The sequence below is a fragment of the Neofelis nebulosa genome, chromosome 4, assembly GCF_028018385.1.
Source record: "Neofelis nebulosa isolate mNeoNeb1 chromosome 4, mNeoNeb1.pri, whole genome shotgun sequence".
In the NCBI taxonomy this organism is placed as follows: domain Eukaryota; kingdom Metazoa; phylum Chordata; class Mammalia; order Carnivora; family Felidae; genus Neofelis; species Neofelis nebulosa.
Window position 1 is genome coordinate 118,348,306 of NC_080785.1, and position 23,709 is coordinate 118,372,014.

Consider the following 23,709-nt stretch of genomic DNA (forward strand, 5'->3'; position numbering starts at 1 on the left):
GTGCCTCAAACTGTTGCTTGCAAACCACTGCACTGGAATCACTGAGAAGCTTATTAAAAGCACATTCTTGGGGCACCTGGATGGCTCAGTCAGTTAAGCATCTGACTCTTGGTTTCAGCTCAGGTCATGGTCTCACGATTAGCGGGATCGAGCCCCATTGGGTTCTGTGCTGTCAGTGCAGAGCCTAGCTTGGATTCTTTCTCTTTCTCTCTCTCTACCCTCCCCTGCATGTGCATGCTCTCTCTCTCTTAAAATAAATAAACTTAGGGGCACCTGGGTGGCTCAGTCGGTTAAGCGTCCGACTCCGGCTCAGGTCATGATCTCACGGTCCGTGAGTTCGATCCCCATGTCGGGCTATGTGCTGACAGCTCAGAGCCTGGAGCCTGCTTCGGATTCTGTGTCCCCCTCTCTCTCTGCCCCTCCCCTGCTCATGCCCTGTCTCTCTGTCTCAAAAATAAATAAAACATTTAAAAAATTAAATAAATAAATAAATAAATAAACTTAAAGGGGCGCCTGGATGGCTCAGTCGGTTGAGCGTCTGACTTCAGCTTAGGTCATGATCTTGCAGTTTGTGAGTTCCAGCCTTGCATTGGGTTCTGCACTGACAGCTCAAAGCCTGGAGCCTATTTCAGATTCGCTATCTCCCGCTCTGTCTGTCCCTCCCCTTCTTGTGCTCTGTCTCTCAAAAGTAAATAAACATTAAAAAAAAAAAGTGCATTCTTAGGTCACATCCCATAGTTACTCAATTAAAATCTCAGGTGTGGGTCCTGGGTGTGTGAATTTTAAAAAGTTCTCCAGGAGGTAATAATCTTGATGCATGCAACTTGATGCAGGGGTAGAAAGAATCTGGCAGATTCTCCTGCATCAAGCCTTTGAGTACAAAGCCCAGAGTGGTTTTATCCCAAGGTTTTCAACCCAAGAGAAGTAATAAAACATAATAAATGGGGCGCCTGGGTGGCTCAGTCAGTTAAGTGTCCGACTCTTGATTTTAGCTCAGGCCATCTCATGGTTTGAAAGTTCAACCCCGCATCAGGCTCTGTGCTGATACTGCGGAGCTTGCTTGGGATTCTCTTCCTCTCTCTCTTTGCCCCTCTCCTGCTCGAGTTCTCTCCCTTTCTCTCTCTCAAAACAAACAAATAAATTTAAATAATGATAAACAAAACAGATACTTGAAATTAAGTATGATTATTTATTCTTCTCCTTTAATGATGTAACAAGTTAGAACTACCTTAACAGAGTAGATGAGTATAATAAATGAAAAGACAATCAACCTCTTTTCATGAGAACTCTTAGGGCCTCTGTCCACCACATTCTCATATGGACAGAATTTACACTGTTTCTTCACCCTTAATGTGTTTGCTTTGATATGATGCCTTTCCTTCATACATCAGTCTATCTGTATTGTAATTTTTTTAACATTTTACTTTTAAGCAGTCTCTACTACACCCAATTTGGGGGGGGGGGGGGTCAAACTCATAACCCCGAGACCAAGAGTTACACACTCTATTGACTGAGCAAGGCAGATGCCCCCATAATTTCTTTTAAGGGAGGAAAGGGGACCACAAGTTTAAAGGATACAGACTATGTTGTACCTTTTTCTCACCATCTAGATGATGTAAGTAGATGAGCTCTATAATACTCATTCCTCTTAGGGATGTGGAGACTGAAGCTCAGAGACAGTGGGCATGCCCAAAGTCATACATGGAATCAGAGGCAGAAACTCAATCCCAAATCTCCTGATACCAGATTCTGTGTGTTCTAACCATTAAGTCGTGATGATTCCCAGCTTGAAAGGAGGAACTTTTTCTGTAAGTGCCTCACACATTTGTTATAGGAAATAAAACAACAAATAACTAGATACTTACTGGAAGCCTCTTCTGTCAGGCTTTCTTTATCCTCCAATTTTGACGGCCTTCTCTTGGGAACCATTCTGACCGAAGTCTTCTGCAATTAAATTACTTTTGAGAGCAAAGTCAGAGGGTAGAAGTTACCCTCTAGAAGCTAGATAAATCCTGAAAAGTCAAAGCTATAGCTCAAAGAAAACTACTCTATCAAAAGCCAAAGAACTTCTACACTTCTATACCAAAGAAGTCTTTACATTAATACTGTCTAAATCCACGTGCTGAGAGAATTTCAACTCCTGTATCTGGTCAATACTCCCCTGCTTTCAAGACTTTACCTACTTGCCTCTATAGCCAGACCACTTTCTTCCTGCTGAAGGATAAAACCCAGTTCTCTTTCTGACATTCGAGATCCTTCATCATCTAGCCCCAATCTACCATCTCCTTTAACTCGTTAATACAGGATTATATGTTGGAGACTGTCCCAGGTGCTGGGGTTAGAATTGTGAACAAGACATGATCCCTGCCCTCAGGGAATTTAAATTATAGTAATGAATGATCTTGATGTAGTTACTTAACTACATTGTGTAAGTGCTACAAAAGTACAGGATGCTATGAGGGCTTACATGGACATTTAGTCTAGATATGGGTAGGGGAGATGAAGAAAAGCTGGGACAATTTTTCAGGGATCATCTGAGAAAATGGTATTAAAGCAGGGACCTGAAGGCTGAAACAGGAGATTACCAATAGAAGATGTATGAGAAGAGTAGTCCAGGCAGAGAAAAACTCAACAGTGAACAAGTAAGGAGCTTGTAGTCAGAAATGAAACTGCAGAGGGGTGCCTGGGTGGCTCAGTGGGTTAAGCATCTGACTTCGGCTCAGGTCATGATCTCATGGTTGATGGGTTCGAGGCCCACATCGGGCTCTGTGCTGCCAGCTCAGAGCCTGGAGCCTGCTTAGATTCTGTGTCCCCCCTCTGCTCCTCCCCCACTCACGCTTCTCCCACTCTCGCTCTCAAAAATAAATAAGCATTAAAAAAAAATCAAAGAAGAAATGAAACTGCAGAGGTAGGGGAGGGCCTGAACCACATTAAGGGCCTCCTAGTGTCTCTCATAAACCAGAACATTCCTGGTCTCAGCACTTTTGTATAAGGTTTTTTTTTTCACCTGAAACGCTCCTCTCTGCTTGGAAACTACTAATCCTGAAAGACATGACCAAATGTCATCTTCCTTGAAAAATGTTCCTCCCATCCCCAAGGCGGTTTGCAACTCCAGCTTCCCTGTTCCACAGAGTGTATATAGGATCCCCTACCACATCACATTAGACTGCAGGGCTCCTTCACAACAGGAACCCGGAATGACTTATCTCAGCATCCCCAGTGCCTAGCACAGTACCTGGAATAAAATTTCGGGAAATATTCGCTAAATGAGAATGGATGGCAGGCAAGTAAATATTAATAACTAACAAGAACGATTTTAAGTGCTTTATAATGAATACCTCATTACTCACTAACCTTTTGGAGAGAGGTACCATTATTATTCTCCTTCAGTGGCATAAATGGGATCCTAAGGCAGTCTGACTCCAGAATCCGCACTACCTACCACCGATACTCACTCTTAATTAGAACGATGTCTTCCAAAAATAGTTAACATTTACTAACTACCACGCACCCTGCTAAGCGTTTTCTTCATCCGCTGCCTCGTGAAGTATCTATGACCATTATCAGCCATTTTATAGACAGAAAAATTAAGGTAAATCATGGCCGTCTGACATCAGGGCGCAAGCCCGTAACATGCCTCCTTTCCAGAGAAGCCTGGACAGACTGGTGGGCTGGGCCAGCTGTCCGGACTAAGTCTTTCGGAAACGAGTTGGGGGTAAAAGCCTTTCTCATTTTGTTATTTTAACGACGCAGGCAGGTACCTGGGGGGGCTAAATTCCACGACAGGGCAGATGAGGAGGCCGACGTTTGGGGCGCGGAGCCCCAGAAGGAAAGGCCGGACTCGGCCGGGACCTAGCGACCAGACCACAGACGCTCGGAGCCTCGAGAGACGACGACCGCGACTCCTCTCACCCGCGAGAAGCCGTCTCCGCCCCTCGTTTTCGACTTGCGCGCCCGGCGCTACACCACGCTGACGCCACCAAGTCTCGCCTCACCGTGACGCAAAACATCCGCGCCGGAAGTGCGCTGCCGGGCGGCCCGGCTGGGGCAGTGCGCAAGGGCCGAGGCCGGAGTAGGGTTTGGGGCCAGCCAAGCTGAGAGGCGGGAGAAGGCCGGGAGGCGAAATCAAAGAGGGACCTCCGTGCCTCGGGGAAAAGAAACTCGGCTACACCTGGTGGGAGCAGGCTCTCTGTGAGATGGCGGGGCCAGAGCTGCTGCTCGACTCCAACATCCGCCTTTGGGTGGTCCTGCCCATCGTTATTATCACCTTCTTTGTGGGCATGATCCGCCACTACGTGTCCATCCTGCTGCAGAGTGACAAGAAGCTCACCCAGGAACAAGTCTCCGACAGGTCAGCGCCTTCCCTCTCCGGCGGCCTCACTCCCCCGTGACCTTGGGCAAGAAAGTACAGGGGTTTTATCAGTTTGTCCGGGTTCACATCGCGCTCCCCCTGGCTGGGTGACCTTGGCTGTGTTGCTTCTGTGTTTCACTTTCGTCATCTGTAAAATGAGGATAACGGGACATGCCTCATAGAGCAGGCGTGGGGATTAACTTTTATATGAAGGCTACAAAGCCTTTAGTACGGGGCTTGGGGCGTATTAAGTGCTCAAAAAAATTGTTGCTGTTAATGTTGTTAGGCCAGTCGCTAACCCTCTTATCAATGAACTATATAGGAGGTGGGTGTGTTTATACTACCCGTTTTACCAAACTACTGTGGTGGTCAGCTAAGATTAAGTAACCAAGTGCTGTGCAAATGTAAAACTGCCATAGAGATGTGAGGGATTGTAATTATCATTTCCCTTCCAAGAATAGAGGCAACTTGTTACTCATGTGCTTCATTACAGTATTTATCTGTGGGGAGAGGTAATTTGAGATGATTTTAGGAATCTAGACGTGTGCCCCCTCCATATTAAAATAAAAAACATTTTCCAGCCAATCGTTGTGATTATTTTCAGAGACCTTCCCAGGTAAATGTTGCTGTTTCTTTAACACTTCCGTAACACTTATTAATCTCCCATTTTAAGAAAGAGCAAGCCTCAGAACTTTCCACAGGCAGTGGTATCTTGCTAAAATTTATTAAATTTTGTTTTCATTGTATTTATGTTAAAAGTTCTATTTGTGGCAACTAATACTGTTTTTCCATTGGTTGGCAATTTCGATATTTATTTTAAAACATGTAAGTAGAAAAAGTTGACACGTAAAAAATACTAACTTTTTAAGAGTAGAAGTGCTAAATAAGACAAAAATCATAACCATGGAATGAGAGTGACTGAAGTTTGGGAAGCACTGCTTTATCATTTTCAGTTGTACTTCCCAATATGCTGAGAATAATAACAAACCAACATTTCTACCCATGCTAAGCACTTGCATTTATTAACTTATTTAAAATTCAGAGCAACTCTATGAGATAGATGCTGCTGTCCCATTTTACAGAGACAGAGGCTTAAGAGGTTTCATGGTCACAAAGGGTGACATTCATGACTTGAGGCTACATTTTCTGGTTCCCAAATCTGGAGTTCTTTCCACTACACCACAGCAGCCACTTCAATTATTTTCCTGTGGCATCAGTTTCAGAACTGATGAGAACCGATCTCCTAGAGATAACCTGAAGTTAGTTCACCAAAGAAAGGATGGCTATAGAAAGATGCAATATGACGTTTATTATTGACACCAATAAATTGTTCTTTTTTTTTTTTTTTAAGTTTATATATTTTGAGAGACAGGGAGAGAGAGAATCCCAAGCAAGCTCTGCACTGTCAGCGCAAAGCCTGATGTGGGGCTTGAACCCACAAACCGTGAGATCATAATCTGAGCTAAAGTTGGATGCTTAACCCACAGAAACACCCAGGCGCCCCTTAATTGTTCTCATTTTATCCTCACAATAACCTCAACTTAGATAATTCTGAACCCAATTTTACAGTTGAAGAAAAGAAAGCCAGAGAAGTTAATTAGCGTTTCCAAAATAACCAGAATATTGTGCCTGTATTTGAAGTCCAATCAGTCTCACTCTCTAAGTTGAATTCTCAACCACAATTCCTGCTGTCATAGCTTCTCTGCCGGTTTTCTGCTCTTGGTTCACTATGTGATTTCAGAGTGATGTTTTGAATGATAGCACACCGACAGCCCCTTTTTCTAGCCCAAGATGAAATTCACCGTTCATGCAATCTATAGAAAAATATGTTTTGTTAAAAAACAACCTAATGTTTGTGACTACAAGGATGGACCGAAAGGGTATTATATGCTAAGTGAAATAAGTCAGACAAAGACAATTACCAAATGATTTCCTTTATATGTGGAATCTAAAAAACAAAACAAATGAACAAACAAAAACAGAAATACCCATAAATACAGAGAACAAACTGATGGTTGCCAGAGGGAAGGGAAATGGGGGATGGGTAACATGAGTGAAGGGGAATGGGAAGTACAGGCTTCCAGTTATGGAAAGAATAAGTTACAAGGATGAAAGATACAGCATAGTCAATGGTATTGTAATAGCAGTGTATGGTGGCCTATGGTAGCTGCACATTTGAGCGTAGCACAATGTACAGAGTTGTCAAATCACTGTTTTGTACACCTGAAACTAATGTGATACTGTGTGTCGACTATGCTTCACTAACAAAAATGACATAATGCTCTAGTTGTAACACTAAGGAACAATAAAAACTAATTTAATTTTTATTTCATAAGTGCTTGTTCACAATGATCCTAAAAAGCGTAATGCAAAAGTCACAGCATGCGCCTCACTGTAAAATCACCTTAGTGGAACAGGTTCAACTGTAGGCTGATACAGTGTGTTAGCTACTTAGATACTACACAAGGGAGTGTTTTGGATGTGATTTTACTAAATGTTGAACTACTCTTGATAAAGTTCTGAACAAAACAAAGTGCAATTTTCCCTATATATACTTGGTAGCTGCATACCTGGAAATTGAATATATATAAAAATCACTTGCTCCTTCCCCTGTCCAAAAAAAAGAAAAAAAATGGAATTAGGTTTGAGGCTCAGATAATTAAAAGCAATTCGATGAGATATTCAAAATAGTATGAGATACGAGACAGTTCTTTGAATCACACAACTGTCTCCAGCGTTGAGGAATACTTAGCATCCCTTTCCTCTAACAAATAAATGACACTTACATGTTCTTTCTTCTCTGCCCCATCATTTTGACAATCAAAGAAGTTCAACAGGGGCGCCTGGGTGGCTCAGTCGGTTAAGCGTCCAACTTCGGCTCAGGTCATGATCTCACAGTTCGTGAGTTTGAGCCCCACATCGGGCTCTGTGCTGACAGCTTAGAGCCTGGATTCTGCTTCAAATTCTATGTCTCCCTCTCTCTCTGCTCCTCCCCCGCTCATGCTCTGTCTCTCTCTCCTTCAAAAATAAATAAAAACATTAGGGGTGCCTGGGTGGCTCAGTTGGTTGAGCGTCCCACTTCAGCTCAGGTCATGATCTCGCGGTCCGTGAGTTTGAGCCCCGTGTCGGCCTCTGTGCTGACAGCTCAGAGCCTGGAGCCTGCTTCGGATTCTGTGTCTCCCTCTCTCTCTCTCTGCCCCCCCCCCCCCCCCCGCGCATGCTCTGTCTCTCTCTTCTCTCTCTCTGTCAAAAATAAATAAACATTGGGGCGCCTGGGTGGCGCAGTCGGTTAAGCGTCCGACTTCAGCCAGGTCACGATCTCGCGGTCCGTGAGTTCGAGCCCCGCGTCAGGCTCTGGGCTGATGGCTCGGAGCCTGGAGCCTGTTTCCGATTCTGTGTCTCCCTCTCTCTCTGCCCCTCCCCCGTTCATGCTCTGTCTCTCTCTGTCCCAAAAATAAATAAATAAATAAATAAATAAATAAATAAATAAACATTAAAAAAATTTTTTTTAAACATTAAAAAAAAAAAAAGTTCAACAGATTTCCAGAAGGCCACCTACAGGACAGTACCATCCCCATGGAGGACCACTGTCTTGGAGAAAACTCAAACATCTCTGGTCATAATTATTCCTTCCTTTATGTGAGGTATCTAGACCATGCTAGTTCTGACATGGTGTGACAGTACCCCACCAAGTTGTCCTTTGAACTCGGATAGAATGCTGAGCACTTGGTTCTAAACCTGCCAAAAACCAAGGCAAAGTGTTTTCTGGTTGTAAAACACTCCTCTAACTCAGTATAAGTTGGGGCGCCTCTGTGGCTCAGTCACTTAAGCATCCTACTTCAGCTCAGGTCATGATCTCTCAGTTCAACCCCTGCATTAGGCTCTGTCTGACAGGCCAAAGCCTGGAGACTGCTTCAGATTCTGTGTCTCCCTCTCTCTGTGCCCCTCCCCCTCTTGTGCTGTGTCTGTCTCTCTCAAAAATAAATAAACATTAAAATATAATAGATAAATACAGTATAAGTGTCTGTTAGACTGAATGGTCACAAAATGGGACATTTGGTTTCATAAGTTATTAAGCTTCTAGTGCCTCAAAACTTACTAAAATTTTTCTAAAATATATTAAACCAAAATGGAAAGATATATAGATAAAATATATTAGAACATAGTTAGGAATAGAATGTATGTAAAAAATGGTGCTCAAGCTCAAAGAATATACTGACTCTTAGGAAAGGAAAAAAAAAAAACTGAGGTCTTTAATATATGATTAAACCCCAGTTTGAGAAATACCAACTTTAAAAACTAAAGCTTCCTTTTAAGAAAAGTGTTTCAATTGCAAATTAGCAATGCAAGAGAGCCACTTTGTCTTTATAACCAGTATGAGAACTTATTTTTCAATAGTAGTAAAAATGGGGGCGCCTGGGTGGCTCAGAGGTTAAGCGTCGGACCTTGGCTCAGAACTCACAGGTTCGTGAGTTCAAGCCCCGTGTCCAGCTCTGTGCTGACAGAGCCTGGAGCCTGCTTTAGATTCTGTCTCCCTCTCTCTCTGCCCCTCCCCCCTGTCCATCTCTGTCTCAAAAGTAAATACTTAAAAAAAACCAGCAAAAATGTAAAATTTAAAATGTCTTGTAGCATTTGCAGACCTCAGAGAAAGTGAGTGTTTAGAATATACAAGATAATTTAAGTTTACCTTGATTTAGGGTTGAAATGCTTCAGGGTCATGGTTTTAACCCCAATTCTACGAAATTGCTCAGCAGTGTAAGTATAGGAGATGTACCTGAGTTTCTTTGATCACAGTATCTGCAGAAGTTCTGAATTATCTATGCTGAAAAAGTTTTTATTGAGGACCTGTTATGTGCCCTGTGCTGTACCATATGCTGTGGGGTATAAGATAAGACAAGGTCAAGACCCTACTGTCAGGGAGTTTCAGTCCAAGTGATAAAACATGCAAAAGAAAAATAACAAATACCATTAACCTGGTGCTTAGGATATGCCAAATACAGTGGTAATCACTTTAAACAAAATAACATGTATGAAGAACTCAGTTTAAAATCCTCAGTATTTCTCCTTTTTTTTTTTTTTTTAAGTACTCCACACGCAACATGGGGCTCGACTCACAACCCTGAGATAAGGAATTACATGCTCCACATGGGGCGCCTGCGTGGCTCAATCGGTTAGGCGACCTACTTTGGCTCAGGTCATGATCTCACAGTTTGTGAATTTGAGCCCCACGTCGTCAGGCTCTGCATTGACAGCTCGGACCCTGGAACCCGTTTCAGATTCTGTGTCTCCCTCTCTCTGCCCCTCCTCCTGCTCACACTCTGTCTCTCTTTCCTTCAAAAATAAACAAACATTCCAAAAAAATTAAAAAAAAAAAAAAAAGAATTACATGCTCCACAAACTGAGCCAGACATGTACCCACTCTTTTTTTTAAATTGTGGTAGGGGCGCCTGGGTGGCGCAGTCGGTTAAGCGTCCGACTTCAGCCAGGTCACGATCTCACGGTCCGTGAGTTCGAGCCCCGCGTCAGGCTCTGGGCTGACGGCTCGGAGCCTGGAGCCTGTTTCCGATTCTGTGTCTCCCTCTCTTTCTGCCCCTCCCCCGTTCATGCTCTGTCTCTCTCTGTCCCAAAAATAAATAAAAAACGTTGAAAAAAAAAATTAAAAAATAAATAAAAAATAAAAAAAAATATATATATATATTAAAAAAAAAAAAAAAAAAGTAAATTGTGGTAAAATATACATAACATAAAGTTTACCATTTTAACTATTTTTAAGTATACAATTTAGTGGCATTAAGTACATTTTCACTGTTGTGCCATCATCCGTCATCCGCTTCCACAGTATTTTCATCATCCCAAACAAACTCTGAACATACTAAGTAATAACTTTCCATCCCGTCTCCACCCACTTTCTGCAACCAGCATTCTTTCTGTCTTTATGAGTTTGACTACTCTAGATACCTTATGTAAGTGGAATCATACAGTATTTGTCCCCCTGTGCCCATCTTATTTTACTTAGCACAGCATTTTCAAGGTTCATCTGTATTGTAGCATGTCATAATTTCAGGGTTTTTTTACAGCTATGTGAAATGTAGAATATGACAATTTGACATACATATACTTTGAATTGATTACCATAATCCAGTTAATTAACATATATATGACCTCACATACTTTTTTTTTAATTGATGTTGAGAATGCTTAAGGTCTACTCTTTTAGTAAATTTCAAGTACATTACACAGTTTTATGAACTCTAGTCACCATACTGTATGTTAAATCCCCAGAGCTTACTCATCTTCTAACTGTACCTTTTGGCCAGCATCTGTCCATCTCCCTCAGCCCCCAGTAACCACCATTCTATTTTCTTTTTGACTTTTTTTTTTTTTTTTTATTCCATATAAAAGTGAGGTCATACAGTGTTTGTCTTTCTCTGTCTGGCTAATTTCACTTAGCATAATGCCCTCAAGTTTCAACCATGTTGTTGCAGATGGCGGGATCTCCTTTCTTGTGGCTGATAATATTCCATTGTGTTTATATATGTATATGTACTACTGAACTTTGTGTTTAAATATGATTACATTCGGGGCGCCTGGGTGGCGCAGTCAGTTAAGCGTCCGACTTCAGCCAGGTCACGATCTCGCGGTCCGTGAGTTCGAGCCCCGCGTCAGGCTCTGGGCTGATGGCTCGGAGCCTGGAGCCCGTTTCAGATTCTGTGTCTCCCTCTCTCTCTGACCCTTCCCCGTTCATGCTCTGTCTCTCTCTGTCTCAAAAATAAATAAATGTTAAAAAAAAAAAAAAAAAAATTAAAAAAAAAAAAATAAATATGATTACATTGGTAAATTTTATATTATGTATTTTTTGCCACAATTAAAAAAATACAGTGGGACCCATGTGGCCTTATGTATAGTGTGGCTCTTGTGTATCTCTCAAGTCTCATTTTCACCATGTTTTCTGTAGTTCTCTTTCTTCTAGCCATGTGGCCTTTTCTCAGGTCCTCAAAGACATAGTGCTTATGCCTGCCTCAGGGCTTTTGTCCATGCCGTTCCCTCCAGCACTTTGCCAAGGTAATCTCTAGTCATCCTTAAGATTCCAACTTAGTCATACATCCTCATCAAAGCTTTTTTCCAGACCCTGACTTCCTAGACTTGATCAAATCCCTGTATTATACACTCCCATCATATCCATCTCTCCTTCCTAGGACATAACAGGAGAATTTCACATTTATTCTTACAGTTATTTGATCAATGTCTTTCTCTCCCACTAGACTTTAACCTTTATGAGGTGTTTGCTTTTTGATCACTGTTGTTCATGCACTTAATATGGTACATGGCATTCAGAAGCTCAAAAAGTATTTGTCTAAGAATAAATCTGTTGTTGTACAGAATATGAAAGGAGACATGGGGAATTTAAATGACTCACCCAAGGTCACATAGCTAATAAGTGGCAGAGCCAGGATGTGAACCCATCTGTCCAACTCCAGAGCTTAAATTTTTTTTAATGTTTATTTATTTTTGAGAGAGAGTGCACACGCACGGGCGCACACATGAGCAGGGGAGGGACAGAGAGAGAGGGAGACACAGAATCCAAAGCAGGCTCCAGGCTCCCAACTGTCAGCACAGAACCCGACGCATAGCTCGAAACACCGCACTGCGAGATCATGACCTGAGTTGAAGTCAGATGCTCAACCAACTGAGCCATCCAGGCGCCCCCAGAGCTTAAATTTTTACTGTTACTCTAGACTCAGTGCTGCCTAAACATCAGTGAAGGTCCAGTTTTTTGATTTTTTGATTTCCAATCGATCATAGACTGGTGCTTTTGTAAGATATTTTAGTATATATTTGGATGTTGTGGAATAACAAATTAATGTAAAGGTTTTTTTTAATATGTTGTTTTGGTTTTGGGTTTTTTCTTTTTTTATTTTAGAGAGCACACAGGTGCACAAGCGGGGGAGAAGGACAGAGGGAGACAGAGAGAGAATCCCATGCAGGTTCCACACTCAGCACAGAGCCCAACATGGGATTCAATCCCACAACCCTGGGATCATGACCCAAGCCGAAATCAAGAGTCAAATGCTCAACCACCTGAGCCACCCAGGCGCCCCTATAAAAGTTTCTAAACACTTACTCTCAATGTCTGCACTTAACCTCGTCACAGACCAGCATTGGTACGTAGGCCACACTTGGAGTAACTTTAGATTAGCTCCCAGGGACAGAACATATTACATGTCACCTCTGTAGGCCTGGGTATAGAGCCAATGAAGTCAAGAGGAGGAAGACCAGAGAGAATTCCATGAGGGCACCAGGCAGTTTCATGGAGAAGGTGGGGCTTGAAGAAGGTGTTAACATATGATGGGGTAGAACTCCTGAATGAGAGTGGCACTAGAGCATTCCCAGCAGATGGAGAGGCTAGAATATGCATATGGTGACAAGGGGACCCTAAGGGGACTGACTGACTGATTAGAGCAGGTGGTTTATACTAAGGAGGAGAGAGAGCAGGTCTTTTCTGCCCACTGGTCCTATCCTGTGCTTTAACAAAATCACCTTTTTTGCACAAAACAAAACAAAACAAACAAAACACCTAAGGAGGAGAGAGAAAACCAGGCACACAGTTTTCATTTTGTTCATTTCTGTCTGCTTTTTTTTCACTTTTCAAGAAGGATTTCCATTAACTTGAGGTTTTTTCCCCCCAGTAAAACAACTTTTGAAAACCTAGCCAACATTAGTATTTTGATCTCTGTTCTATATGGTATGTGTATCTTAGCACCACCCACTTGTATCACTGTCTATTATTCTATTATCTTTAATGATTTTATATTCAGAAATCACCAAATGATGTACTAATTCAGGAAACGTTTATTGAGAGTTTACTAGCAGTCTGAATCGTGATGGAATTTCTTCTATTTGTTGTCTGTCAGATAGCAACCCTGTCAAATCCTGTAGTCATGTCTCTGTAGGGTTTAATAAGTTTGTTCTTTTATCTTCACCCTTCCTCCCTCCTCCTGCCCTCACATCTTCTGAGGAGCATCCAACTGTTACTCTTTTTCACTCAGAGAAAGTTCCTTCTTAGCTTATTATAAAGGAAGAAAGAGCAGAGTGTGATGTTCCAAATGTGTCTTCCTAAGAAATCTTTAGTCATGAACACTGTGACTTCTGAAAAATGCTTCTTTGAAAACCTAATTGTTGGGTTAAATATGTTATATTGGTTTTAAGGACACTCGTATTTTGACAAGTGTCCCCACAGGACTGTTGCCAAATAGGCCCTCTCTTGTGTTTAAATAGGTCTACTTTTATTCTCTCGTTTTCTTCTAGTGTTTCGGATTTAAAAATCTCATTGTCTTGGTTGTATTTTTCAGTCAAGTCCTAATTCGAAGCAGAGTCCTCAGGGAAAATGGAAAATACATTCCCAAACAGGTACTCATTTATCTTTTATTAAAAGCTCCCCAATTCACTGTTGAAGGCAGTAGATATCTGAATGTTTTATAAGGGGACTCTTTGGGGAAAGCTGAAGTCTGGCAAATCTGTAATTAAGCTGTGGTCTGGTGGTGTCTACTGTCATTGTGACCTCACCCTTCTTAGGAAATTGTTTTTAAATGTGACTCAGCTAAAGTGTCAGGTTGGCTGCCAGCTCTGAGTGCAACAGCCTATTCCAAAGGCCTTCTGACTCAACCTCTGGGGAATAATTTGACAGTCTGCTATGTCACAGTTTTAAAACTTAAAAAGCTCTCTTTTCTACTAGTCTTTCTTGACACGAAAATATTACTTCAACAACCCAGAGGATGGATTTTTCAAAAAAACAAAAAGGAAGGTAGTGCCTCCTTCTCCTATGACTGGTATGTTGATTCCTTCTGTCATCTTTAAGGAAGATACTTAACATGAGTTGGGGGGAGGGGAGGGAGGATGCTGATTTATTGAAATGTTAAATTGTGTAAGATAGTAATCTAAGGGACCTTAGAGATATCTAGTATGGGGAACCTATGCAAGTGGAGTTCTCTTTTTCAAATAAATCTTCTGGGAACCCCAGTGTATAAAGTGGATTTTTTAAAAAGAGCTCTCGTCTGGGGGTGAGGAGGCTAGAGCCACCGTCCCTGTGTCTTCTTCCCTTTGCTGTTCCCCAGGACCCAGGGCTCTGCGGAGCAGAGTCGGAAAAGCATCCCAGTCCCAGCTCCCACCCAGTGCCTGGATCCTGTTGCTGACAGATGGCCACCCGGCTTCTGCCTGAATGAGGAGGAGCTCTTACCACTCCCCCAGCCCAGCCATTTCTTTGTCAGACATGATTGCTTGGCCCACCCTACAGTTTTTGCTCTCACAGATTTCTTCCACTCATCCCAGTCATGGGAAAAAATGTAGCACTTTTAAAGTAAAACAGAATAATTTATTATTCTGTATTGGCTGTTCTCGCATTTTAATACCCATTTCTCTAGGTAAGAAACCCAGACAGAAGGTACTGGAATTGATTTTAATAAATCTTTTAGAAAACCCATAAGAAACAAGACCTTTACGTGTGTGAAAAGATACTTGACTTCGCTAAAATCCACAGGATGAAAATTAGAACAAGATGTCCTTTTTAGACTGTTAAACTGGCAAAGATCGAAAGCTTGACAAAGCTGATACTGTCAAGGTCATGGGAAGTCAGGCCCTCTCACTATTGTTGAAAGACAGTCTGACAGTATGTGTCAATTTTAAATGTTCAAACCCCTTGACCTAGAAATTCTTCTAAGAGTTTCTCTTACAGAAACACTTACATAAACATGCAGATTTATGTACTAGGTAGTTGTTGGCAACAGTGTTTATTGTAAAAAAGAAAAAAAATTAGAAATAACCTATAGATCCACCCAAAAGTAGTGTGACCACACACAGTAGACTCCTATGAAGACACTGAAAACAGTAAGAGAGGGACATTATACCAGTCACAATATATTTATCTTTTCAAAATTAAGGAGTAGAATTTAAGCATAGTATCCTTTAACTGTGTATATATAGAGAGAAACTATTGTGTATGTACATATATGTGCATATTTTATATATGTATGTATAAAGATGGAAAGATATGCAACAGACAGTTAAAAGTGTTTAGAGAGTGGGCTCAGAGAAACTGTCTAAATCTTATGTTTCCATGTCATTTGAATTTTTTACATTGAACTTGTGTATTACTTTAATTATCAAATAAATTAAGGGGCACCTGCTGGCTCAGTCAGAGGAGCCTGTGACTCTTGATCTCAGGGTCATGAGTTTGTGCCCCACGGTGGGTGTAGAGATTACTTAAATAAATAAACATTTAAAAAAATAAGATTTACACAAAATCAGGAAGAAGTCTTTGTCGACAATCATAAAATGTAGTGGTCTCTTGTTTTTGTTATAGATCCCACTATGCTCACAGACATGATGAAAGGCAATGTAACAAATGTTCTCCCTATGATTCTTATTGGTGGATGGATCAACATGACATTCTCAGGCTTTGTCACAAGTAAGTTATAGACCCAGAATACTTCAGGTTTACTTCATCTATGATCCTTTCCCATGTCCTTGTTCAGAGAAATCCCAGTGCTGTTGAGACACTAATATAATGGGTCCCATATTCTCTATTGGAAACTAATCACATTCTTTGAATAAAAAAATTTAATATCCTGTGATTTTTTGTCTCTTATTCCAAACTCATGGTAAGTTCATGATATGGATGCTTTTTCAAATAGGAATTTAAACAAATGGCTTGCTCATTTGTATCCAAAATTAATTCTAGTTAAGTAGGATGAAGGGAAGCATGTTTTGACTTTATTTTCTAGGTGTTGGGGTGAGTTGTTTGTCTTTGTTTATAATTTTTTTGAATCAATTTTGTTTCTTAGTAACATAGTTCTCTATGTGTACATGTTCCAATTTGGGTTTAACAGATTAGTGCAAGTTTCTTTTCTGATTGTAGGTCATAGCTCAGAGTCCCTGCTTCGCAAGCATTGGAGAAGCTGGTGTTCAAGGAACTATAACAGAGTGACATCTGACAGTTATTTTTTCAGAAATTGACACAAATTTCCTGGTAGAAATCATTTTCCAAACTGTGTATGGTACAGAGTTCCCACCTCATCAGGGAAAGATTACATGCATCCACACTTAAACTATTCTTAAAAAAGCAAGGAGGGATTGTGAACTTTTTCTCTCTTTTCTGCAGCCAAAGTCCCATTTCCACTGACCCTCCGTTTTAAACCTATGCTACAGCAAGGAATTGAACTACTCACATTAGATGCATCCTGGTAAGAACTTTCTTTCCTTTATAAAAACACAAACCAAAATCTAAAAGTGGTGTTGCCTAAAGAACAAGATTTGTAATTTGCATACTTCACTGGAATAGGTTTTTGGTTTTTCTCATTGAAACTCCACTCAAAATGCCAGGGGTGGATTATGCCAACTGTTACCTACCCCGAATGATTTCTTTACATTCTCTGATTTCTTTGTATACTCTTTGGGTGATAGAAAAGTGTGAACTATGTTAATGCTAAAATAACTCCCTACGTTGTTTCACTTTGGCTCTCTAGGGTGAGTTCTGCATCTTGGTACTTCCTCAATGTCTTTGGGCTTCGGAGCATTTACTCTCTGATTCTGGGCCAAGATAATGGTAAGAAATACGTTGGGTTTAATAAGCAAATATTTTGATAGACGAATCATTCACGCCAGGGCCAGAAGATTCACATAGTTTGTGCTATTTGTTGACATAGTTCAGTACAATGCTTCACTCCTTAAACTTATTCTTAAGTTTCTAAGGTATCCTACAAGAGTCTTAAAAATTCCAGGGTCAGGGTGCCTGGGGAGCTCAGGCGGTGGAGCATGTGACTCTTGATCTCAGGGTTGTTAAGTTCAAGACCCACGTTGGGTATAAAGATGACTCAAAAATAAAATCTTAAAAAAAAAAAAAAAAAAAAAATCCAGGGTCACCTGAAGATCTGAACTCTGTGGCAATCACAGGGACAATATTTAGTTCCCTGAAGTCTGATACCCTCATGGGAGGAATCCAGGACCAGTGATGCAAGCCTGTAAGCTGAAGCTGAAAGAAGGCCTGGTTTGGCCAGTTGGTTCATTGACCTGCGTTCTTGCCAACACCAATCCTGGCTCTCCTGTTTAATGGCTGGGACCTCGGGCAAGTTACTTAACCACTCTAATCCTCTGCCTGTTTGTACCTTAGAGACCTTAATAAGTAATTTCAGGGTAGGTTGTTAGGAGATGAGGTAGACTATGTAAAGCACTCCTGACATGAAGTAGTTGCTCAATAACTGATAGATGTTGTTATTGTTTAAATTTGAAAGAAAGTTTAGCACTTCCTTTGGTTATCTTCTGTTATTCCCCTGCCCATTTTTCAGGAGAGGTAAGTGACTTTCCCTAGGACACATAGCCAGTGTGTGGCAGGGCCAGTTGTGGTTCTGTAACACACCACTGAGCAACTGCAAGTATTGTGTAAGGGCCGTTCTTCCCTGAGGGTGCTGGGTGCTTGCTGAACCCTGGCACTCATGTAGGTGTATCTTACCCTGCAGCCGCTGACCAGTCACGGATGATGCAGGAGCAGATGACTGGAGCAGCCATGGCCATGCCTGCAGACACCAACAAAGCTTTCAAGGTACACTTACATCTCCTTCTAGCTTCACTGAAGCTCTGAAAGGCATTACCAGACAGTTACTTTAAAGATAAGTTCCCTGAAGTGAGTGTAGTATGTGTGGTTCCATCATTTAAATTTAAATTTAAATTTAGCAAAAAATGTATTTTAAAAGTTTACATGTTTCTTGTTCCTGAGACAGTCAGCTGTTAAGCGAATTGGAGATTCATGGTACTTTTACTAGTTTTTAAATGTTCACACAAATTTAACCCACACTGTAAATGAAGCTGTAAAAACAGTCCTTTCAGAGGCAGCAGGTAAACTTTTAGAATATTTTGAACTGTTTGGACCCTGTGGACATCAGATACAAATTTCATTTAAAAAAAATCGATACTTAGAGCCTTTTCATGAAATGACTCTGGAATATATCCAGTGTATATATCCAGTATAATTTTTGTACAGAAAAATATCACTAATTTTTCATGATAAATACTAGAAATGGGGGGCTCAGTTAGTTAAGCGTCCAACTCTTGATTTCAGCTCAGGTCATGATCTCAACAGTTTGTGGAATTGAGCCCTACAGCAGGCAGTGTGGAGCCTGCTTGGGATTCTGTCTTTCTTTCCCTCTCTCTCTGCCCCTCCCCTGCTTGGGCTCTCTCTCTCAACATAAATAAATTTAAAAAACAAACAAACAAACAAACTAGAAATAGAAGAGAACTTGCTCATCTCTATGAAAGGCATCTAATGAAAAACCCACAGCTAACTCTGGTGAAACACTAACAGCTTTTCCCCAACAATTAGGGACAAGATAGGTACATCCACTCCTGCCACTTCTCTTCAACATTGTGCTGGATGATCTAGCCAGGGCAGTTAGGCAAGAAAAAGAAATAAAAGACATCCATGTTACAAAGGAAGAAGAGGGGCACCTGGGTGGCTCAATCGGTTGAGCATCCAATTTCGGCTCAGGTCATGACCTCACGGTTCATGAGTTCAGGCCCCATATTGGGCTCTGTGCTAACAGCTCAGAGCCTGGACCCTGCTTCAGATTCTGTGTCTTCCTGTCTCTCTGACCCTCCCCTGCTCACGTCTGTCTCTCTCAAAAATGAATAAACATTAAAAAAAAATTTTTTTTAAAGAAAGAAGAAAACTACCTCCATTTGCAGATAACATTGTCTTTTATACAGACTATTGTAAGGAGCCCCCAAGGTAAACTATTAGAGGTAACAAACAAGTCCAACAAGGTTTTAGAAGATGCAAAATAAATATGCAAAAATTCAGTTGTATTAAGGGGCCCCTGGGTGGCTCAGTCAGTTAAGCGTCTGACTTTAGCTCAGGTCATGACCTCATGGTTTGTGAGTTCAGGCCCCACATCAGGCTCTCTGCTGTCAGCACAGAGCCTGCTTTAGATCCTCTGTCCCCGTTTCTCTCTGACCTTTCCCTACTTGTGCTCTCTCTGTCTCTCTCAAAATAAATAAATAAACTTAAAAAAATTTTTTTTAACTTCTAATTAAAAAGTTAAAAAAAACAGTTGTATTTATACACACTGGTAATAAAGAATCTGAAAATGAAATTAAGAAAACAGTTCCATTTACAATAGTTTCAAAAAGGATAAAATACTTAGGAACAAACTTAACAGAAGAAAGACAGATTTGTATAGTGACATTACAAAGCATTGCTGAAAGAAATTAAAGACCTGAATGAACGGAAAGACACCCACGTTCATGGATTAGAAGACTTAATATTATCAAGATGGCAGTACTCCCAAAATTGATCTACAAATTCAACACAATCCCTATCCAAATTCCACCTGCCTTTCTTGCAGAAATTGACAGGCTGATCCTGAAATACACATGGAAATGCAAGAGACCCAGAATAGCCCAACTAGCATTTAATATGAACAAAGTTAGAAGACTCATACTTCTTCATTTTAAAACCTACTTCAGAGCTACAATAATCAAGACTTTGTGGGACAGGCATAAGGATAGACATACAGATCAATGGAATAGAATTGAAAGGTCAGAAATAAACCCCTACATTTAATATCAATTGACTTTTGACAGAGGTGCCAAGACAGTTTCGTGGGGGAGAGAACAGTCTTAACTGCTTAATGGGTACAGAGTTTCTGTTTCAGGGGATGGAAAAATTTGGAAATACATAGTGGTGATGGTTGCACAACATTATGGATGTAATTAATGCCATTGAATTGTATACTTACAAAGGTTAGAAGTGGCAAATTTTATGTTACATATCTTTCTTGCCACAATAAAAAAAGGAAAAACTTTGAATGGTCAAAGACCTAAATGTAAGAGCTAAAACCATAAAACCCTTAGAAGAAAATGTAGTTGTAAAATGTTTGTGATGCTGGATTAGGCAGTGACTTCTTAGATGTAACATTAAAAGCACAAGCAACAAAAGGAAAAGCAGGTAAATGGAACTGGGTCAAAATGAAAACTTTTGTACTTCAAAGGACACCATTAAGAGAAAGAAAAGAGTATCAGAGAAAATGTTTACGAATCATATCTCTAATAAGGGTCTAGTATTCAGAATAAAGAACTCTTAGAACTCAACAATAAAGAGACAACCCAGTTTAAAAGGGGGCAAAAGTTTTGAATAAGAATTTCTCCAAAGAAATTATATAAATACCCAATAATCTCATGAAAGCATGCTCAACATTGTTAGCCACTGGAGAAATGCAAATCAAAACCACAAGGAGATATTACTTCACACTCACTCCATGGTTATAATAAAAACAGATGGACACTAACAGGTATTGACAAGGATGTGGAGAAATTGGAACTGTCCTACTTGCTGGGAATGGTGCAGCCACTTTGGAAAGCAGTTTTAACCTTTCCTAAAAAAGTTATACGTAGCTACCATATGACCCAGCAATTTCACACTTAGGTAAATAACGAAGGCAATTGAAAACCTATGTCCACACAAACTCCTAAGGGCACCTGGAGTTAGTGGAGCATGCAACTCTTGATCTCAAGGTTGTGGGTCCAAGCCCCATGTTGGGTATAGAGATTACTTAAAAATAAAGTCTTAGGGGCACCTGGGTGACTCAATCAGTTGAGCAGCCAGCTCTTGATTTTGGCTCAGGTCATGGTCCTAGGGTTGTGGGATTGAGCCCCACATCAGGCTCTGCACTGGCCACAGAGAGCCTGCTTGGGCTTCTTTCTCTCCCTCTCTATCCCTCTCCTGCTTGTATCATGTGCTTACTCACTCTCTAAATAAATAAACTTAAAAAAATAAAATGAATAAAATTAAAACAAAAAAATCTTTTTTTTTTTAATGTTTATTTTTGAGAAAGAGTCCGTGCAGTCGGGGGAGAAGCAGAGAGAGGGAGACACAGAATCCAAAGCAGACTCCAGGCTCTGAGCTGCCAGCACAGAGCCCGATGTAGGGCTCGAACCCACAAACGGTGAAATCATGACCTGAGCCAAAGTCAGACGCTTAACTGACTGAGCCACCCAGGTGCCCCTAAAATAAAATCTTTTAAAAAAAAAAAAAAAAGAAAAGTTCAGAGCACTAAGAATATTCTAAGAGTAGAAACAATGCACATGTACCGTCATCTTATGAACACGTGAACAAAATGAAACATTTGGGAATAATAGTACAGTGTATGTACAATGGAACTATTCAATGAAATATATAGTCTTAAAAAGGAATGAAGTACTGATACTTGCTACAACAGGAAGGAACCTTGAAAACATCCCAAGTGAAAGAAACCAGTAAGAAAAGGCCACATATTCTATCCTGAATACATGAATCCAAAGATACAGAAAGTAAAGCAGTAGTTGCGCTCTCGCTCTCTCTCAAAATAAATAAATAAAGTAAATTTTAAAAATGGGAAAAAAATGTAATTGGTTACTCACTTAGACAAATTTGTTTTCCTATTTTAGCTTTATTCTCTTCACCTATAAATTGAGCATGGAGGCAGACCGGGCAATTAGCAGTATCTACCTCATAGGATTAAATGAGTTTATACGTGCAAATAGCTTAGTCCAGCTGCTAGGCGGAATAGATGCTCCCAGGTCAGCACTGCTCTTAGTAACAGCCCTCCTCTCCCTGCCCTGGTGTCCTCTTCCTTTGCAGACAGAGTGGGAAGCTTTGGAGCTGACGGATCACCAGTGGGCACTAGATGATGTCGAAGAGGAGCTCATGGCCAAAGACCTCCACTTCGAAGGCATGTTCAAAAAGGAATTACAGACCTCTATTTTTTGAAGACCAAGCAGGGATTTGCTGTATCAGGAACTCAGAGTAGTGCTTGACTTTGTAACTTTGGTTTGAGCTGGAGCCTCTCGGAATAAAAAGGAAGATGCATGAGCTGGCAGGTGTGCAGCAAGAATTGTTCTTGTCTGAGCCGGGTTCCCCTGTATGTCTGAAACTAGAGATTTGAGGAGTCTGTGCTGGATGACTTGCCCAGAAACAGCTGTTTTTAAAATGTTTTACATTTTCCTTCTGATGACTCTAGTAATGAAAGTCAAAGGGGGAATACTCAAGCTAGTAATAATATATAAAACTTAGCGAAACTTCAGTCTTTGGAAAAAGCATTGTCAATTATACCTAGTTATTAAGTGCAATCAGCCTGACTTCTGACCACAGTGAGCACTTGTTTTCTTGGGATCCAAACACCCTGTGTTTTACCTTTAATTTTTTGTTAGTATTTGTACAACTTTCTTTACACAAATAATACATTTTCATTACTGAAAATTTAGGAGCTATGGATGAGCAAAGTGAAAGCTCCCTGTGTTGTTCCATTTTGAGCCTACAGAGTGACATAGACAGCAAACGTGTCAAAACCTGATTCAAATAAGCTCTTTGCAGATTGAATACCCAGGGCTAGGACAGACTTAGCCAGCCTTCTATCTCTTTAACACTGTCCGGTGAAAATCGGCGACACTGAGACACTGCCGGATTCTCAAGTGCCTTTGGGATCATCAAAGATAGGTTACATAATGTGAGGTCTTGAGCTGGAGTTCAGAACATATCAAATCCGTTGACAGATCCACAGTGCTGTACCGAATATGGCTACTCAGTTGAACAAAAGACCTCATTTCCCAGTTATTCTGGGTAAGAGTTTGCATATCGCTGTAAGAAGGGAGAAAGGGCAATTGCTGGCAGACATGTAGTTAAGGGCGACCTAGGAATCATTCTGTCTGGATTAACTGTCCCAGGGAAGTGGCAGGGTGCCATTTCTGTACCAAGAGGCGAATGTAATTTGCATGTTGAACACTGTAATCAAGAACCAACAACTCTTGACTCTACCAATTAAACCATCCTCTTTTCTCTGCCTGTGAAATGTTGCCTCTGTGGGTCACTAACAGCCTTCTGCCACAGTTATGAGTGTCCATTGTGGATCATTGCTGAAGAGTCAAAGATGAAAAAGATGTGACCCTTGCCCTCAAGGAACTCATCGGAAAGACACATAAGAAATTGGTGGTTCTGACCTTCCCCCCTCCAGAGTAATGCACACAGGCACAGACGCACAGAGTTCCCAGACAACTCCAGGAACCTAGTCCAAAGCCTAGTCATAGTGACCTACAGACCTACGCTAAGAAAATCTGACCTTTAAAGATATTTAAAATAGCTGCTTAAACACAATGTTAAAGGAGCAGGGGTCCACAGGGGGAGCTAACCTTTGACCTCGGTCTCAAAAGAGTTCTGCAATGTAGAAGCGCATTCCAAGCAGACAGGATAGAACCAGCAAAGGCCCACAGATTAAAATGTCCACAATTGGGGAGCCTGAGTGGCGCAGTCAGTTGAGTGTCTGACTTGATTTCGGCTCAAG

At 41.0% G+C, this 23,709-nt stretch overlaps 2 protein-coding genes across 5 annotated transcripts in view; one reads left to right on the forward strand and one right to left on the reverse strand.

Annotated features, from left to right (window-relative positions):
- The window catches only part of FANCD2 (FA complementation group D2), a 65,010-nt gene extending 61,123 nt beyond the window's left edge, over positions 1-3,887 (reverse strand). For 2 of the 3 annotated variants that reach the window (XM_058726027.1, XM_058726025.1), the window contains exons 1-2: positions 3,765-3,887; positions 1,866-1,946 (exon numbers count right to left, since the gene is read on the reverse strand). In XM_058726027.1, the coding sequence (XP_058582010.1) occupies positions 1,866-1,929 (64 nt within the window). In that variant the 5' untranslated portion in view covers positions 1,930-1,946; positions 3,765-3,887. Of the gene's footprint in view, positions 1-1,865; positions 1,947-3,757 lie in introns of all 3 variants that reach the window. The other variant, XM_058726026.1, reaches the window with a different exon arrangement.
- A 153-nt stretch (positions 3,888-4,040) lies between these two features.
- Positions 4,041-23,220, forward strand: EMC3 (ER membrane protein complex subunit 3). Of its 2 annotated transcripts, XM_058726028.1 has the most exons (8): positions 4,041-4,351; positions 13,702-13,759; positions 14,085-14,178; positions 15,708-15,812; positions 16,506-16,587; positions 16,870-16,949; positions 17,860-17,942; positions 22,014-23,220. In XM_058726028.1, exons 1-8 carry the CDS (start codon positions 4,197-4,199, stop codon positions 22,140-22,142), a joined length of 786 nt encoding a protein of 261 aa, XP_058582011.1. In that variant the 5' UTR covers positions 4,041-4,196; the 3' UTR covers positions 22,143-23,220. The 2 variants fall into 2 exon arrangements, with proteins under 2 accessions (XP_058582011.1, XP_058582012.1); XM_058726029.1 differs by lacking the exons at positions 4,041-4,351; positions 13,702-13,759 and adding an exon at positions 14,464-14,769.
- The last annotated feature ends 489 nt before the right edge of the window (positions 23,221-23,709 follow it).